This window comes from Lampetra planeri, chromosome 13, assembly GCF_965212315.1.
Source record: "Lampetra planeri chromosome 13, kcLamPlan1.2.h2, whole genome shotgun sequence".
In the NCBI taxonomy this organism is placed as follows: domain Eukaryota; kingdom Metazoa; phylum Chordata; class Hyperoartia; order Petromyzontiformes; family Petromyzontidae; genus Lampetra; species Lampetra planeri.
Genome location: NC_136119.1, coordinates 2,562,377 through 2,580,825, shown reverse-complemented (window position 1 = coordinate 2,580,825; position 18,449 = coordinate 2,562,377). Strand labels below are relative to the sequence as shown.

Below are 18,449 nucleotides of genomic sequence, written 5' to 3'. Positions count from 1 at the left end.
ACTCTGTACTGTATATGAAAGTGCTCTTGTAAAAAGGTACCTCCAGTATCCTGAAAATGGACCCTAAAATCTGGAACATTGGTTTGAGCCGTGGACACCCCAAATACCGCTGGGTCAGATCTTCCCCAGCACTGCAGAACGCACAAGAGACTGGTGTCCCTGGGGAGATTCGGCTGAGCCACACGGCCGATGGCACCATCCAGCGTGCCAACCTCCACTGGAGGTCACCGGAGTGGCTGGCTATGGGAGGCTTGTACATCTGTTTCAGCTGGGTGCAGCCCCAATCAGGGGAGAGAAGTTATCTCTCCATTTTGTGTCTGGTAGGTTGCTCAGTTCGTCAAGATGCAGCGCCTTCACGCAGCATGTGTAGAGCGCTTTCTTTAGAGCGCTCTTCAGGGACACGTCCCTGCAGCCTCCGAGCTTCAGTAGCATCCCAGAGTCACTGCGGCCGGGAGGCTGAGTGCAGGAGAAGCGCAACTCCGGGAAGGAGGAGGGTTGTCCGCCACTGTGAACGGCTGACGGAAGAAGATATCACGAACTTCACCATCAACACTCTGAGATTTGGTTCTAGTAGCCATTTTCGTGAAAGCTATACAGGTTGAAGAATGTGTATTATTTTTTGTTACGCACACGGTACTCTTGTGATACGTCCCTGAAGCCCTAATGCATCGCATCTTGAAGGAGGGGAGCATCGCCTTTGAGACTCCAGCTTGAATCAATATTACAGAGCTGTGGCTCAACAACAAAAAAACGTGTGAAGTGGGGGGGGGGTATGCGGACGGTTTTTTTTTCTTTCTGAAAACAACTGTTACTCATTTAAATAACAGGAATGTTTTTATTTTATTTCGAATTAATATTGTTATACAACGGCCACATTTTACGTGGTTTGATCTGTGTGTGTGTGTTTGTCTTTTGTGCTGCGTGGGGAGCGGTAGTACAGTGGTTAGCGCGCTGCGTTATAAACCCCTCAACCAGAGTTTGATTCTCGCTCACGGCCAGCACCAATGACAAATACCTAAACCAGTCCTGGGCCTCTCCCATGGGTCGACTCGGCCTCAAATGAGTACCTGGTGCGGTGTGTAGTCAACATCACCACTCGGGAGACAAAGGCGGTCGCGTGTAGTGCTGGCCATCCACCCCCTCGTATGCTTGTGCCAGCCATCATTGGTGCTTGCTCATCACTTGCCCCAACAGTCTATTAGGCTATGCGGGGGATCTTTGCGTGGTGTGTTACATTTTTCAAATCATATTCCATTGCAAGTTTTCTCTCTCGCTCTCTCTACCTGACCTGGCAGGGAGTGGGGAATGTCATTCTTTATTAAGACACGCGCCGTGTGAAAATATTTAAAATGTACCTTCAATGTGTTTTTATTGCATTCACCAACATACACACACATCACACCCTCTGTACACACCAATACCACAGCTACACATACAAACATCTACACAAAGACAAAAGATGCCCATATAGCCTTTAACAAGTCGCACATTCACAAAACAACCACCATTCGCCACTAAGTGACGGTGACGTCACTACGGCACTTGTGCCAGGCTATATGCACATTAAAAGTGCACATTCACACAAAATACAAATATCCCCCATATAGCCTGGATATACTGTTGGGGCAAGTGCTGTTAGCGAGCACCTATGAGGGCCGACACGGCACACGAGGGGGTGCGTGGCCAGCACCACGCCCGACCGCCTTTGTCTCCCGAGTGGCGATGTTTACTACAAATCGCACTAGATACTCATTTTAGGCTGAGTCGACCTTGGGGAGGCCCAGCACCGGTCCAGATAATCGTCACTGGTGTTGGCCGTGAGTCAGCGTGCTGACCGCTACAACACCGCTCCCCACATTACACATTCACACGCAACAAATTGAATTTGCAATTGTTAATTTCCTATCATGGCCGCTGATTGAGTTCAAGCGTCCAATAATCTCTGAAAAATACGAGACGTGTGTTGTTTTTATCTCTCAGAACCGCATGCTGTGGAGTCTGCTTCATACGAAGACCTTCATTTATTTGCCTAACAAAACTTTATTGCATCGCAAGACTCTTTTTCAAGAGGATCCTCCTCGGGATATTTGGCCAATTCCTCAGAGAGGATCTCTTTTTCCTGCCTCCCCTAAGCGATTCGATAAATCGTCACAATTCGCTGTCGCTGTGTTGTTGAAGCAGGCCTCCCATCAGTTACTCTTTTCACACTGCGGCCAATGGTAGCACTAGCACCAATGCTTGGCACAATTATTTTCAAAATAAAATTGAGTGCGAATAAAAAAAAGCATTTTCTAAAATGCGATATTCATAATGTTGATGCAGCTGCCCGTGGCTTCATTTCCCATTCCACGCCGCTTTTCCAGGGAGGGCAGCGACGCCCATGTTTATTTGAATTTGCGCTGCATCCAGTGCCGAATTAAGCTAGTGTGGGGCCTGTAGCATATGTTATAAAGGGGCCCTAAATAAAAAAAACGTACATATTAAAACACATACATTTTTAACTTGCATAGTAAAGTAATTGTATTTTTTTTCATTTGCTATACAGCCAGATAATACGACAATTCGCTAACCTTAAACACCCAGTCGTTCCTAAAAGTTGAAGGCAGTATAGTACTATAGTAATAGAGCAAGTGCAGAATCACTGACCCGGAATTGATACCTTGAAAGCATTTAGCGCGGGGCCCTTGAAAGTGCGAGGCCCGTAGCATTTGTAGCTACTTTTGCTACTGGGATAATCCTTCCTTCACTGTCTGCCTCGACGCGCACCACCCTTGCCAGTTTTGTGACCCAACTTGAGCGAGCGTGCGGCTCAAACGAAGCATCGCGAATAACAGAGAGGTGGGGGCTGAGCGTAAGAGTGAGATAGAGAGAGTGATATATTCCATAAAAAAAACACAACAAAAAGCCCAAGTGATGATCAAACTGAAGTTGACAAACACAGAACCGATGTTTTACCGATAGAACGAGAGAGGCGAGGAAGTGGGAGAGCTCGAGAGAGGGAGAGAGACCAAGAGAGAGCGAGAATGATATGAGCTACCCGTCGGAGGCCGTCGGAGAGAGTGAGCGAGAGAGTGAGCGAGAGGTGGGGGTTTACATAAAGCAAAGTTAAAACATTTAAATAAAAAAAAATTACGAAATGATGAACGAAGCAAAGTGCCGAATACACCGAGCATCTTCTTGTTTCCACTGATCGTAAAAAAAGAGAGCGAGAATGAGAGAGCAAGGAGAGAGTGAGCGAGACCAAGTGACACAGAGAGAGAGAGAGAACGAGGGGAGCATGAGAATGAGAGCGATAGAGAAAGAAATAGAGCGAGAGAGAGAGAGAGAGCAGGAGAGAAAGAGAGGGAGTGTGTGTGTGTGTGTGCACGTATGCTCAAAAATACTAAGCTCTGCCATTAGACACATCCGGCCAGGAGGACAACACTGACGCATCCAGCAGCCCCAGCTAAACACATTCCCAAGAGGCCTTTTAACTTATCGCTTTGTGAAGCCGCGGGCTGTCGTCGTCAAGGCCAAGAGAAGCGAAGTGCGCACATGCTGTACGTCGTGAATAAGGGCCGTCGCAACATGTGAGCACAATATTCTTGGTTCTTTCGGTAAAGTCACGTAGAAGGGAAATAATAAAATAATAAAACATAATAAAATAAAAGTCTCACGACATTTCGGCCACAACACAAGCAGCCATCCTCAGGTGAAGACAGAGCTGTCTGAAAGACAGCGCTCCAATGAACACTGCTAAGCTTGGCAGCGTCTTTTAAGCTGGGTGGGAGGAGAAGAGCGCCTTGACAAAGGAGTTTACATATCAACAGAATAATTTAGCATTGAATAAGCTGTGTTAATGTGAGAGAATTAGCAGGATGTTAAAGTCAGAAATTAGCATGTAACTGGAAGATTAGCATGATGTTAATGTGAGGAATTAGCATGTAACTGGTCACGAAAGTGGCTATGTTAAAGTAAGAGTTTACATATCAACAGAGGCATTTAGTATATTGACGCAAAAAAACTGAAACCACCCCCATCATACAATGTGAGCACAATGCGAGTACCTTTAGCGCACATGATATAAATGGCGTATATATGCTGTGTGTAATGACAATCGCCTGTTAATAACCTCATAGGTACACACAAATGGGCATCCACACACAGGTGCAGATCTACACATGTCGGTACAGACCCATGGAACATTAAAAATAATAAATTCCCCCGTGTAGCCATTCGAACTGTTGAGGCAAGGGCTGATAGCGAGCACCTATTAATAAAATATGATGGCAAATTTTTTATGTAGGCTTTCACGACGGATGTTATGATTCGTTAATTGTTACTTTTGCGTTACATCTTGTAAGTATAATGTCATTTTTTATGATAACCCTCCACCACCAGAAAGTACAAAATGTGTTGGATAAAAACAATTATACGACCTTTCAAAAACGTACGCTCATAATAATCTAATAAAAATTCCATGTTCTTCTTTTCATAATAAATTAATTCCATACGCAGGTGAATATTTTAAGGGAGAAATTACACGTGACACATTCGGTTCAATTAGAGCAGCGGTTCGTAACCTTTTCTGAGTGTGCGGACCCATTTTAAACCCCCAAACATTTCGCCGACCACCACATGCTGCTCGTAGTTGTCTGAAATTGTACATTTCCTTGGTGAGAATGTTTTTTTAATGATTATTATTTTTTCCACGAACCCCCTGTAGTAGCCTCGTGGCTCACCAGGGGTCTGCGGACCATAGGTTGGAAACCCTCTGAATTAGAGACAGCTCTAATTTGGAACACACTGTGATGATAAAAAAAACAAACCATAAGGCATATAGCATGATACCAGCAGTTTCTATGAAACTAAACCCATTGTTTTTGCTTGTTCACGTCAGTAACTGCTGGCAGAAGGGCCTACATGAGAGATCCCCCTCTAGACGGTACTTGGCCTACTCTTCCGCACTGGCCAGATGTCACTGGAAGAGGTGGGAGTATTCACGCTCTCAACCATACAAATAAAAACAGGCCGCTTTTGATTCCAACAAGATGAGTTATTTCCCCAGACTTTTGAATTGAGTCCCCAAGTGATTTAAAAATGAAAAGCTGACTTGTTCTTTTGGCTGCGCGTCTGCGTGCATTGCCCGTGTCCCCCCCAGAGCGCCTGTGGACGGCGCCGGAGCTGTTGCGCATGGAGGAAGTGGCTCCGCGCGGAACGCAGAAGGGAGACGTCTACAGCTTCGCCATCATCCTGCAGGAGATCGCCCTGCGCAGCGGACCTTTCTACCTGGAGGCCAACCACCTCACGGCCAAAGGTGTGTGAGTTCCAGGGATTTAATGTCCTGCTGATTGTTTTCCTGGGTCTGCCGGTACACTGGCGTAGTAGGTATCTGACCAGTAGCCACCATGGCCATGGTCTGTATGGTTAAAATCGGATCTCTGGCTTTGCAGTCGTCGTAGTTGTATTGTGGTGATCAACAGCAGCAGCAAGGTAGAGGAGCGATGTTTGCAACAATGAGCAGAAAGTCGGGTGCCAATAACTCTAGCCTATTAACCCATAACACTTAGCTCTGTAGCTCTGTTACCTCTGGCAAGTGGGCCTTCGCCACTACACGTGGCATGAAAGTACACCTGAAGGATGAGCTCGTTCACTGCATTCATCTATCACCGGGTCGCATCTGCGTTGCTGCGTGAGCAGAGATTGTTCAGCGGGTGAAGCAGGGCGAGTGGCCCTACCTGCGGCCCACGGTGGACCCCGGGGGACACTCCGAGGAGCTGGGCCACCTCATGCAGCGCTGCTGGGCCGAGGAGTCGACGGAGAGGCCCGACTTTCACCAGATCAAGATCCTCTTGCAGAAGTTCAGCAGGTGATATGTCTTCACGTAAAAATTCTCTTGCAGAGGATCAGCACGTGATGTTCACGAGATCTCAGTCCCATGGGAAGTCATGGTGTATGACGTCACAGAGATCTCAGGTTCATCAGGGGATGCCCACCAAACCCAGGTCCTCTTGTAGATGTTCAACGAGTAATGTCCACCAGATCCACATCTTCTCGAATAGGCACAGTAGATGTTCACCAGAAATCTTGTATATTTTGGCAGGACTTGAGAAAGCATTGGGTATATTGCTAAGAGATTACATATGTATTTCTGCTGATAATGTAGTTGTTATTGTAATTACAAGTTGTGGTGATGTTGATGACGATGCGAGTTATCACACCAAAATATTGGACATTTTCAAACCAAAAATGTTGCATTGGCATCGACCTAAATTTCATGACGGTAACATTTGCAATGTTGACAAAAATAAACAATAGCAGGGTGTCTCTGACAATGTAATCACAGGGAGAGCAGTGGCACCATCCTGGACAATCTGCTGTCACGGATGGAGCAGTACGCCAACAACCTGGAGGAGCTGGTGGAGGAGCGAACACAGGCCTACCTGGAGGAGAAGGGCAAGGCCGAGGCTCTGCTCTACCAGATCCTGCCCCAGTGAGTCTGGTTTCCCCACGGCCACTGCCAAGCTGGCCTGGCGACCCAGGAACAGCCCCTGGCCAGCCTGCCAGTTCAGTTTGAATCCACGTCCCCGCTCTTGTATGTATGTTGTTGAAATTGTTTCGCACCGTAAGTAACCAACCGCGCGAAACGGAGGTGCGGGGGAAGGACATCAAACTAAACACAAAAAGAGGTTCTGAAGACATGAGTTGTAAATCTAGATTTAAGAGTGCATAGCTTCAGTGGCTTCCTAATATCGGAAGGAAGAGCAATCCAGACCGCTGCAGAAGCGCATCTTCATGAGTTATACGCCTTCCCCCCCCCCCCCCCGGTCTGGGGGGGCTCACCACTCCTGCTCCATTCCCTCTGTACAGCTCCCTGTGTTTTATGTCTGAACGTAATACTATTATGATAATGAAATGATAATTCATACAATAATTATCGTATTCAAGTTTTTTGTTAAGCCACTGTTGGATGAAGGTCGTCCCATGCCGTGGTTGATTTTTTGGTGGTTATTTTTTTAGTATGAAATGTTTTTTTTTATTACAATGGCTTAGGTGAGGTTATGCTAATGTTCTGCCCTGCTTTGTTTTCTTGGAATCATGTCTCCTTTCCACGTTGATCCCGTGGTGTCACCGCTGGTTTTCCGAAGGGATTCTTGGGTAAAAGTGTGCAGGCTCCCTTTCATGAGGCAGCCACACGACCAGCAAGGTGTGCGGAGGCCTTCGCCCAGCGGTGGATTGAAAAAGGCTGGAAATTGATTTGTTTGAACCCACTACATCCCATTCACAGGGGGAGACTGCGCACAGCAATACGAGACACGCTGTGAAACGCGGAGAATGAGTTCTCTTCTTTTGTCCCAAACACGGGGTTAATTTAAATCAGTGACTCAGAATCATTTTAACCGAGCGATTTACCCCACACAATTTCATTTGAACAAATATATATTTTAAAAAATCTGGTCAACCTTGTGTAGAATTGTATGGCTTGACCACTGCACAGATCGCGGATGGCAAAGGCTAGTTAAACCTTCATGGACCGAAGAGCAAAAAATATTAATTTACGGGAGGAAATGAGACCATTTTCCAGTGGGCTATTGCACTGATTAGGCTGATAGTCAGGTGGCTGAGAGCCGGCAACACGTTTGTCAATTTATTATTATTATCATCATCATCAAGAGCTCGCGAGTAGAAAATTACCGGGGTGTTACGTGCGGTATCTGCGCTGCGTCTATAAATAATACATCACTTCTCCGCTTGGCGACCCGCACACTGACGTCACGAGTACGTCCTTAGCCTCCCCGTTGCATCCTGCTGTGCGTTAGTCATGAGCACGCAGGCTCGCGATGACGAGGAATGAGTGTATTTAGCTTTTGTTGTGAATCGAGTGCTCTTTTACATCTCTCCTGCAGTATGGATTACTGCAGCCACGAAAGCTTCAAATCAAGATTACATCTCTCCTATCTGTCTCTTCTCAATTAGAATGCCGATCTGTTCCTTTTGAAAACGGTGCATCCCGTTTATCATCTACCTCTTCCGCAGGCAATAGAGAAGCCATTTTAGCAGGTACCATGTCCAGATAACGCCTTTCGACCAAATCACCTAGAACGCGTTCCCTCTCGTCAAATATATCGGAAGCTAAGCAGTGTTGGGTAACCACCGGGATTTGCCAGGTGTTGCAGGCAACTATGGGGCTGTGAGTTGACCAGGAGATGGATATATTCAATGTCACCCCTTAGTATATGTGTATTTTCTCTGGTTTCCTCGCATACAGGATAAAAAACGTGGTATTTCAGAATAGAATGTGTCCAGAAAGTGTTGTTGATTAAATCAAGAAGAGGAGATTGAAAACTAATTTCTTTAAAACTTATTTTCCCCGCACCTCCAATTAGCACAGTTGACTACGTACAGTGTGAAAAAAGTTCAACATACATTCATACATACATGGTGAGCTTACGCCAAATTCCAACCCAAGCCCTGTGGTCCTCTATATATTAAGGTATTATCAGCTAATTAATGAGTGTTTGCACGTCATTCATATTTAATGTAATTATTGGCCAAAAACCAAACGTATGTAAATGGTATTGGCGTCAGCTCACCATGTAACTGCCTTTCCCAGCTTCGCTGCGGTTTCTCTTTGGGCCTCTGAGTTATTCTCTGTCTTCGAGAGCGAGCGAATCCTGTGCGATGCGTTACAAGTTTAAATTATTATTATGATCCCCATCATCAGCGAACCGAATAAGTTGCCCTCCCGTAGCGTGTGATAACCAATCTAGAGCAGGCAAGGCACACTAACCACTTCCTAGTGAGAATTAGGACACAATAAATAGTCGGCGGGTATATTTCTGAGGTTGCTTGGGATTCGTGAAGCGTCCCAGTGATCAAGTCACGCGGGATCGATGCGCGGGGCTCGTTGGGAATCGGCGATCGGTGAACCGGCCTGGGGCACTCCTCGTGTGTGGCCACAGCTCGGTGGCCGAGCAGCTCAAGCGCGGGGAGACGGTGCCGGCCGAGGCGTTCGACAACGTCACCATCTACCTCAGCGACATCGTGGGCTTCACGGCCATGTCGGCCCAGAGCACGCCCATGCAGGTGCTCACCGCGCGATGCGAGATCCCATCGCGCGCTTCTTCAGTTCGCTCACCGCGGGACAATCGCCGCAACCATAAACTTAGCACAGGTCACTCACCACAAGTGTCCACTCGCCGCATCCACACTCTGCATTTACTCACCGTGCGCCATTCACGGCAACCATCCTCTCAACAGTCCGCTCACCACATTCATCCACTCACCACATCCATTCACTCACCACGGGCTACTCACCACTCACCGTGTGCCACTCACCGCAACCATCCACTCAACACAGTCCGCTCACCACATCCATCCACCACACCACAGTCACTCGCCATGTCTCACTCGCACACGACAACCACTCACCCCGACCTCTAGCTACACATCATTCTTTGCAAATTTCAGATACCAATAGCTTTTTGTGCCACGTGGAGAAGGGGGAGTGGTCTGATCAATAACCCCTGGGGCAACCGCACAGTATTTAATCATCAAACATCACTTCACTGATGAGACCCAAAAAGATAAAACCGGTCCAGAGTTTTCTTGATGAAACAAATGCTGTGGCTAGTATTCGTTCGGAAGGACTCTTTATTTTGTACACGCAGATACAGAACAGAAGTTCAATGATGTATTTAAATTGCCTCTGATCTTGTCATTCTAAAATCAAACAAATTCGTAAATCGAATGTCACACAAGAGTTTTCTAATTTTACGCACTTTGCGTAGTCCAGTGACACGGTGCTTGGTGCCACGCATGTTGCGTTGATCGACACGGGCGTGAGGAGACATCACACGAACCTGTGGTAGACCACTCCCACTCCCACGGAGCCTGACGGGACCCTGGCGCTTGGCTGACGCTCACTGGATGTCTTTGTAGCCGGGGTTTGGTGGCCACACCCCTCCTGGTGAGTCAGAGACCCAGTGAGCCAGTGAGTGGGCCCAAACAAAAGCTGACCTTCATAGAACTGAAGCTCAGAGATGAGTGGACTGCCTGTTCAGTTCACGATCGTGTATGTTGTATGTTTGTTATTGCTGACCGGAAAGGCGTCTGTCCTAGGATGAGAACGTTTGTCATTAATAATGAAGACGTGGGGGTATATTGTTGGCACTCTGGTTAGTGCACTGCACTATGAAGCCGGTGGCTGGAGGTTTGATTCCTGGCCACGGTGTGGTCACGTTTGGTTAAACAACCCCCATGACTGACATGACCATGGCTTTATCTGGCATTGGATTGACAAAGAACAGTAAATTATCATAATGTATTATCCAACAAAGGTTCATCCACTGATTGCCTCAATATTGCAGCATCAGAGAATGAGAAGGTTTTTGTTGTAACCTTTGAAGTTCATTAACTCTCCGCATACTCTACGGCCGCTGTCGTTTTTCTGTAGCCTTCCCATGTTAATCTGGGTTTACCGAGGCCACATTTGTCAATATTCTACGAAAAAAAATTGCAATCAGATGTTAATTTTACAAACTGATAATAACTGTTTTTTTTTATTTTGGTTTATGTTTTTTATGTTGTTGCATTTAATGATATTTTATGGTTTTTTATGGTTGCATATTCCCATTTATAATGAATAAAGTCGCTGCGTCAGCGAATTTATACTTTATACAACGGGGTTAGTAAAATAATAATAATAATAGCAACAAGGGGTCATTAGCTGTTACAGAGAGGAAAGGAAGATTGGGACTTTTTGTTCGACTGTTCTTCGCTAGGAAATGCAACTGCCACTGATTGGAACCATCAACCGCATCACAACATGAACAGGACAATGTGCACATCTCCGTCATTCGTGGGAAATTAAAGACAAGACAGAGTAGTTCAACCGTGACCATACAACACAAACTATGGACCGCACAGTAACCCCACTGTGGTCTGCGCTCCTTCAGCAGAGGAGGAGGAGAAACAGCAAAACTCCACAAACTCTCCCTGCTGAAGCCCTCTCGTCATGGCCAGCAGACCTCGATATTGGCACTTAGCTCCTGAATATATTGTCATAGGCAAGAATAGAATAGAATTTTCCAAGAAATACAGTTTTATGACGAAGGCCAGGCTATTTTATTTCCATTTATATGCACGTGGGTTTGCCCTAGAGATGCTTCTGCATTTTAGCGCTGTGCGAATATAATTTTAAGATAATGTTATTGGTTAAATATTTTCAACTCGTGACCCTTATAAACACATCGTGTTTCAAATACGCTTTTGTATCGTCACCTTTTACTCTAAAATGAAACCACAGTGATTATTTTCACACCAGAGTACATGAATATGAAATACTCCATAAACTAACAAAAAATTGGGGAAGCTTAATATAGATTTGAAAAAAAAACAGCATTGTCGTTCAGAGTGCGCGAGATCCCATCGGCAACTTGTGAGGATGGCTTCGGTAACATCAGAGGCTTTCATTGTTTTGTCTCCCTGCCCGTGCCTCGGCGATAGTGTCATCACTGCATCACACATGTGCTTGGATAAACATTACGCTCGTCCATCCGTCCATCTGAGGACACTTCACGTTTTTCACAGAAACTACAAAACCCTGAAACCATTCTCTCTGAAACGTAGCACACAGCTGACAAACACCAGTGCCCAGTTTTGTAGCGTCCGTCAACAAGAATGACAAAAACATTTTGTTAAGAAAAAGTAAAAGTGTATTCTGCTCACCAGAATTCAATTGCAGCACGTGCGTTAAAACGTGAGCCCATGGGTGTCAGTGCGTGTTGAATGCGCGTGTCAAAATGCATGTTATAATGTTATAACGTTACGAAAACCGGCGACCAGAGCTCGATTCCCCAGCTCACGGACAACACCAGTGACAATTATCAGAATCTGTTTGTTGAAACAAATATTGTTGGATAAAATTGGTGTAGAAAACCCAGGGATCATTGGACTTATATTTGCGTATTGTATTTCCACGTGGAGACACCGAACAGAGGTCAGAATATGCGTGCTGTTACCAATATTGCACCGCAAGAATACATAATGAGCTTGTATACTTTCCTATTCTTGGCCTGTGAGCCTACCTGCTCAACAAAATGAAATCTGTTGCAGCACTACCAAGAAAATGTATATCCAAAAGAGTTTGTTAGTATCTTCTTGGTTCTTTCGGTAAAGTCACGTAGAAGGGAAATAATAAAATAATAAAAATAAAACATAATAAAATACAATTCTCACGACGTTTCGGTCACAACGCAAGCAGCCATCCTCAGGTGAAGAACAGGTCTGACGCTGTCTTTCCGACAGTCCTGTTCTTCACCCGAGGACGGCTGCTTGCGTTGTGACTGAAACGTCGTGAGAATTTTATTTTATTATGTAGTATTTTTATTATTTTATTATTTCCCTTCTACGTGACTTTACCGAAAGAACCAAGAAGATGAATCCCTGCAGTCACGAAAGCTTTAAATCGAAAGTCTGTTAGTATGTTAAGACGCTGACAAAGCCTTGAAAAAATTGCGGCACAAAGGGCGACGGGCGGCAGCGACGACGGCGTCTTTTTAGCGAAACGACGATCGTGCTTTGACGACGCTGCACTTCGGCGTTCCGTCAAACCGCGACAACGGCATCGTTTTAGAATTATTTTTTTTTTTAACAAAAACCCTGCAAACGTTACATTCAGACAAACTCGCGTACATTTTTACGAAAACAAACAAACTTAGCAAAGTCAATACTGGACGCGTGTCAATTCTTGCCATGTGGAAACCCAAATAAAGACGCGATGTTATCCGCTCTGTTCAGACAGGACCTTTCATGGGCATGAGTGGAGACGGTCTCGTCTCAACGCACGTCCTGCCTTGATTAATCCCTCACTCGGGCGCGTGTCCTTGCCTTTGTTCCCAGGTGGTGGCCTTCCTGAACGACCTTTACACTTGCTTCGACGCAATAATCGACAACTTTGATGTGTACAAGGTGAGCCTCGTATTGCGCCGTCTGTCTGCGGGTAACGTGTCTGTTCGTGCATCTGCCCTCTCCATGTGCACGTACCTGCCTGTTTCCTTCTCTTGCCCTTTCTGCCTGTTTGCAAATCTATTTATTTTGCTTATTTGTATGTGTACATGCCCGTCTCCCCGGGTCTGTTTGTCCATCTGATGGCTGTCTGCCAGTTTGCGAGGCAGGCAGACATACACCTGTTCTGTCTGCATCTTAGTCTGTCTGTCAATCTTGTACAGCTCTGTATCTTATGTCCACACGTCTGTCCATCTCTATATACAACTGTCCGTCTGTATGGCTGTCTGTGTTACCAAGTTTCCCTGTATTCATCAGGAATGTGGGGACCCTTAAACCTCGCGTGTAATGAAAGGAAATGAGCGGATGCCTCGCAATCAGCAGGCACGTGAACCTTGCGACAGCGAGAAACCGGAGTGCCTGAAGAAAACTATCGCGCAGGAGAGGATAAAACTCAAACATGTATACAGACCGCTCAGCAGCAGCCTACTTTCTATACTGCCATACATGCATTGGCCTAAAAGCCCGATTGCTTCATCAACCAAGATGGGGATTTATTTTTGTAGTGGCAGTTGTCAATGGGATTGGCAGTCGTGGTGGTGGTAGTGGTGGTCATTTAGGTGGTAATGCTGGCGATTGCTGTAGTAGTGGTCGTGATCGTAGGAATGAAAATGTGGCCATGGAGTGGGAACTTTGGTAGCCAGAGGCGCCAGGGTTGAGATGCGTGTTCAGGAGGAGGTGGACATGGTGGTGGAGTGATTATGGAGGTAATAACAGTGGTGGTGTTGGTGGTGATGGTTATAGGGGTTGATTGCGAAGGTGTCAGTGGTGAAGAGGTGGTGGCAGAGGAGGTGATGGCAGTAGTGGGGTTCAGAGGCAGGTGAAAAATGAGGGCTTCACGCTCCTGCCAAACCTGAAGGCAAGAACTTTTCCACGCGGATGGTTTAAAAAACACACGGCAAGGAACCAACTTTTTTTTCCCCTTCACTTAACGATTTTTGTATTCGGTTACCAGAGCTTTCCTTGGCAGACGGTGAGCGCTCGTGGCAGGGCACGCGGACGATGAGGCCCCTGTAGGGTGGAGGGCGAGGAGCACTCAATCTCTCTGAATCCGGGCATCCACAGCGGCCATGGGCCCTGGTATTGGGGGCGGTGGGCACTCGGTGGGGCACTGGAGCCACCGAGAAAAAAACATTTTACAAAAAAACCCAAATTACCTCCCATATTTGGAGGATCGCAGATTTTCCTCCCATGAATATAGCTTTCGAATGTGCAGGCTGTGCAAATGCAGCGGGGCCACAGGCATGGTGTGGGGAGGCCCTCGTTCAGCAGTGGATTGACAACATGGATGTACACGTGCGTCGGCTTAGCGATTGGCTTCGGCGCTGTTTTTTTCAACGTCGCGGTATTTTGCTCTACGGCACCGCCACCACCAGCTTAGATGAATGACTGAAAAAAAGGTACAAATAAATGAACAAGAAATAAATGGCCGGGTTTCGACATACATGTTCTCATTGGCAGTCAGGCTTGCTTGAATCAATAATCGTGAAGTCTCAATCTTACAGGCAAGGGACCCCATAACGTCTTTGCCTCAAAAAATGGAAGTTCACCAGCATTTATTCAAGCAAGCCTGACACTGCTGATGAGACACTTGAGTGCCGAAACCGGGGCAGAGTTTGCTCGTATTGAGACAATGCTGCCCAAATTAAGAGCACTCCCAGAAGGCCGTACGGCTGATGATTGTGTAAGAAACGCTATTTTTGTCACGCAGCGAGACGGATATGCGAAGTTGACGTATTGTGTGCGGATTTAACGTCGTCATTTACATTCTCCACAACGACGCCAAACAAATGATTGAATTTGAAATGGACGGGGGGGGGTAGCGAGCAATAACCCACGCACTGTTGGACGCGCCGCCACCAGGTGGAGACGATCGGCGACGCCTACATGGTGGTGTCGGGGCTGCCCGTGCACAACGGCAGGCGGCACGCCATCGAGGTGGCGCGCATGGCGCTCGCACTGCTCTCTGCCGTGCGCTGCTTCCACATCCGCCACCGGCCCGCGCAGAGGCTGCTGCTTCGCATCGGCATCCACTCCGGTCAGCGGGGACCACGTGGTGGGCGCGTTTGTGGGAGCGGATGCTGGGAGGGGAGCGGCGGTGCGAGCCCAGTGGTGGTCTGTGAGCAGAAGTTTATTTGTGGGGGATGCCCCCTACCCACCCCCACTCTCGCCTTCGGTTTGTGAACACCGAGTAAGATAACAGAAGGTTGCGTAGGAAGAAAAAGAGATGCGGCAGAAGAGATGTAGGCAACAGAGATGTGATAATAATAATAATAGGGTTTTAACCCTTTTTGCTAGCAACAAAACCCTTTTTACAAGGCTTCAGTTGTGTTGCCAAAAAAAGGGGAAAACCCCTATATTTTGGTACTGGCAAAGGAGGTCTAATGATGAAACAGAGATGTGGTTCGAAGAGGGATGCACACAAAAGATAGCGGTATCGATGCAGGTGCTATAGAGAGACACGGCGAGGTGGGAGAGTTGTAAGATGGAGATGTAGTGGTGGAAGCCGGTGAAATTAAGTGTACTGTATGTACAATCACTCAATCGATGTTTGGTGGATCCATTCCCCCCCCCTGATATCTAGGGCCCTTGAAGCTGCTTTGGTCCCGAGACCCAATTTCTCTCTAACAATACGGTACATGCAGTGAAATAAAATGTAATGTATTGGTAGTGCTGATGTAGGTTTTCACGGTACGATGTCTGAACAATGCTCTGATAAGCGTCATGGCAACCTTTTGCCTCCGAAAGAAACTCATTGTCCCGATGATGGGAGATGTGATACGCACATGCTAGCTCCATCTCCGTGTGGTCCGTCAACCCCACCACCGAGTCGCACCGCGTCCTTTTGTTGTTGCCGTTGCTGTTGTGCCGGTTGCTGGTGTGGCCTTCCTGCTGCCAGAAACAATGTATTGTATGCCCGGTCTGGCAGAAGATATGCCGCTTTACAACTCGCCAACATTCTAAGTTAATTTGGGCAAGAAAACCCCCCCCCCCTCCCATAGTTTCGTAACTTACGCAGGCTGCTGAAAGCGAGCCCAGGGTCCCAGTGCCCGGAGAGGAGACGCGTATTTTACTCCAGCCCCCACGTGCAAAACAGGGCAACGCGTGCACACGCGTGCAGACTGCGTGCGCGTGTCCACCCCCTGGGGTGCGTAGTGCGTGCGATGGTCGCACGCATCACAGCGACGCCTGTCTGGAAGGCTTGAGCTCAACCACCGGCTGATCAGCTCACGTCTTACGCAGTTAAGGGTGGGGGGGGGAGAAGCAACGGGACCCAAATGCTACAGGAGGAGGGCGCAGCCACTTTTAATGTCTTTCAACGTTGTCGTAGCTCGGTAGGAAGTGCTTACCGCCGCGCTCGGCGTTTGGATGTCACCGTGCGCCAAAGCTCGTTATGGAATAAAATTTGTATTTTTTGCTACGCGCAGCCAAGCCCGCGTGGAGGTAGGCAGTGGGGGTTTGGTGTGGATGGATCAATAGTACGGTACAATAAATAGAATTGAGATTTGCAATAATGGGGAAGGTTTTTATGACCACCTTAGCGGTATGAAAGTTCGTCGATCGGCAGGTCGTGTGTGGTGAGGTCATGTGTGGCCAGAGTGGAAGAGTAGGCCAAATATCCTCTCCAGAGCTGCCTCTAGTGGAGGCTCTTTCACCAGCAGGAGCATAATAAAGCTATTGCAGGGCTGCACCTTTACGGTCTACACGCACACACATATACGCTGATGAAAGCAGCAAGAAAGATAGCCAGAATAAGGCACGGGTAGGATTCTGATAATTGTATAAGAGTCCTTTCACGAGCAAAATATTATGATTTGTAATTAGTTCATGTTGGGTTAGATCGTCGTGTAGGTTAACACCTGATGAATTCATTGCTGGTTGTAATCGCCATCGAAAAGTACAACATTGTCAACATTTTCTTGACTTTAAACATTCCTCCTCCGGTTTTGGTGAAAAACCAAATCATTTAGAATATTTTCCCACGTAACAACTTCATGTTATTGCCTCTGTTGGGTGGTGGAGGGTTTTACTTAAACAATTGACATCATACCTACACGACAATTTTAGTATGTTTTCCATCCCCGCACCTCCGATTAGCATGGTTAGCTACGTACGGTGCGAAAGAAATTCAACTTACATACAGTACATACATCTTACCAAAAATAAACTGATCATGAGTCAGGATTCTTATAGGTGCGCACAGCGTACACACGGTGTGTGGGTACACAGCCACTAACGGCACCACGACGATCGTCGCTTTCCTGTCCAGGCCCCGTGTGCGCTGGGGTCGTGGGGCTCAAGATGCCACGGTACTGCCTGTTCGGGGACACGGTGAACACCGCCTCGCGCATGGAGGCCAAGGGAGAAGGTAGGTGGAGCCAGAAGTTTGCTGCCCATTGCTACTGACACACGCTACGCATTTCCACACGTGTGGGTCAAATGTAATGCAGTTGGAGTTTATTTTTGGGTTGGTGAATTGTAAATATTTATATATTTTTGAAATTTATATTTTTATTCATTTTGCAAGGGTGCCACTACCAGCGAGTTTAATTAATGTTTATTTTTTTTCAGAAATAACTTTTGGGGTTATTTTATCCGTTTGGCAGCCCATGATGATTTTATTTAGGTTATATAGCAATTATTTATTTATTATGCATGGATGCAGTTTTAAATGGGACCTATCACCCGAAGTGCAATGTACCTTTTAAAAATAATAAAACACTATAATTGAATAGCTGTCAGACGTTTACTTCCATAGTAATGCAAGTGGTCAAACATCCCAAATCAAAGCCTCACTGAATCTCCAGGCTCCAAACTCAGTGATCCCTTCTTAGGAAAATTTTATTCATGATCGGCCTTGGTCTATCCACTGCTGAATGAAGGCCTTGCCACTTGTGTTGCTGTTCCTCGCAGCCTTTGCGAAGCCGCAATCCAACTCACTCCGGTACAAAAAAACGATTCCGTCACTCTGTCTCCTTTCATGCGCATCCTCTTCTTTGGCTGCAATTTCGTCACGAGGATCATTCAACTGTCGTCCCTTCTAGCGACACGTTTTGCCCAAGCCCAATTACTAAACATTTTCAAAATTATGATTCCGATTTGCGCTTGTTCCCGGATCCATATGCTTCTTTTCTCTTTTCTGCGTGTAAGTCCAAGCAATTCATTTCTCTATACTTCCTCGCACACTTTTTAGCTTTTGTTCCATCTTCTTTGTCAAGTGACCTTATTTAGTGTACTATATGCGTGTATGTTAAACTTCTTTCACACCACACGTAGCCAACCGTGCTAACCGGAGGTGCGTGGGAAGGACAACAAACTCAACACAAAAAGCAGTTCTCAAGAAATGAGTTTGCAATCGAGATTTTAAAGTGCATAGCTCCAGTGGCTTCCTAATATCGGAA

General features: G+C 46.6%; 1 protein-coding gene across 1 annotated transcript in view; it reads left to right on the top strand.

Annotated features, from left to right (window-relative positions):
• The window catches only part of LOC144721909 (atrial natriuretic peptide receptor 1-like), a 51,894-nt gene that overhangs the window by 26,736 nt on the left and 6,709 nt on the right, over positions 1-18,449 (top strand). The window contains exons 14-20 of the mRNA XM_078599856.1: positions 5,141-5,296; positions 5,680-5,848; positions 6,326-6,472; positions 8,943-9,066; positions 12,883-12,951; positions 14,911-15,085; positions 17,318-17,416. Coding sequence (XP_078455982.1) covers positions 5,141-5,296; positions 5,680-5,848; positions 6,326-6,472; positions 8,943-9,066; positions 12,883-12,951; positions 14,911-15,085; positions 17,318-17,416 — 939 coding nt within the window. The remainder of the gene's footprint in view (positions 1-5,140; positions 5,297-5,679; positions 5,849-6,325; positions 6,473-8,942; positions 9,067-12,882; positions 12,952-14,910; positions 15,086-17,317; positions 17,417-18,449) is intronic.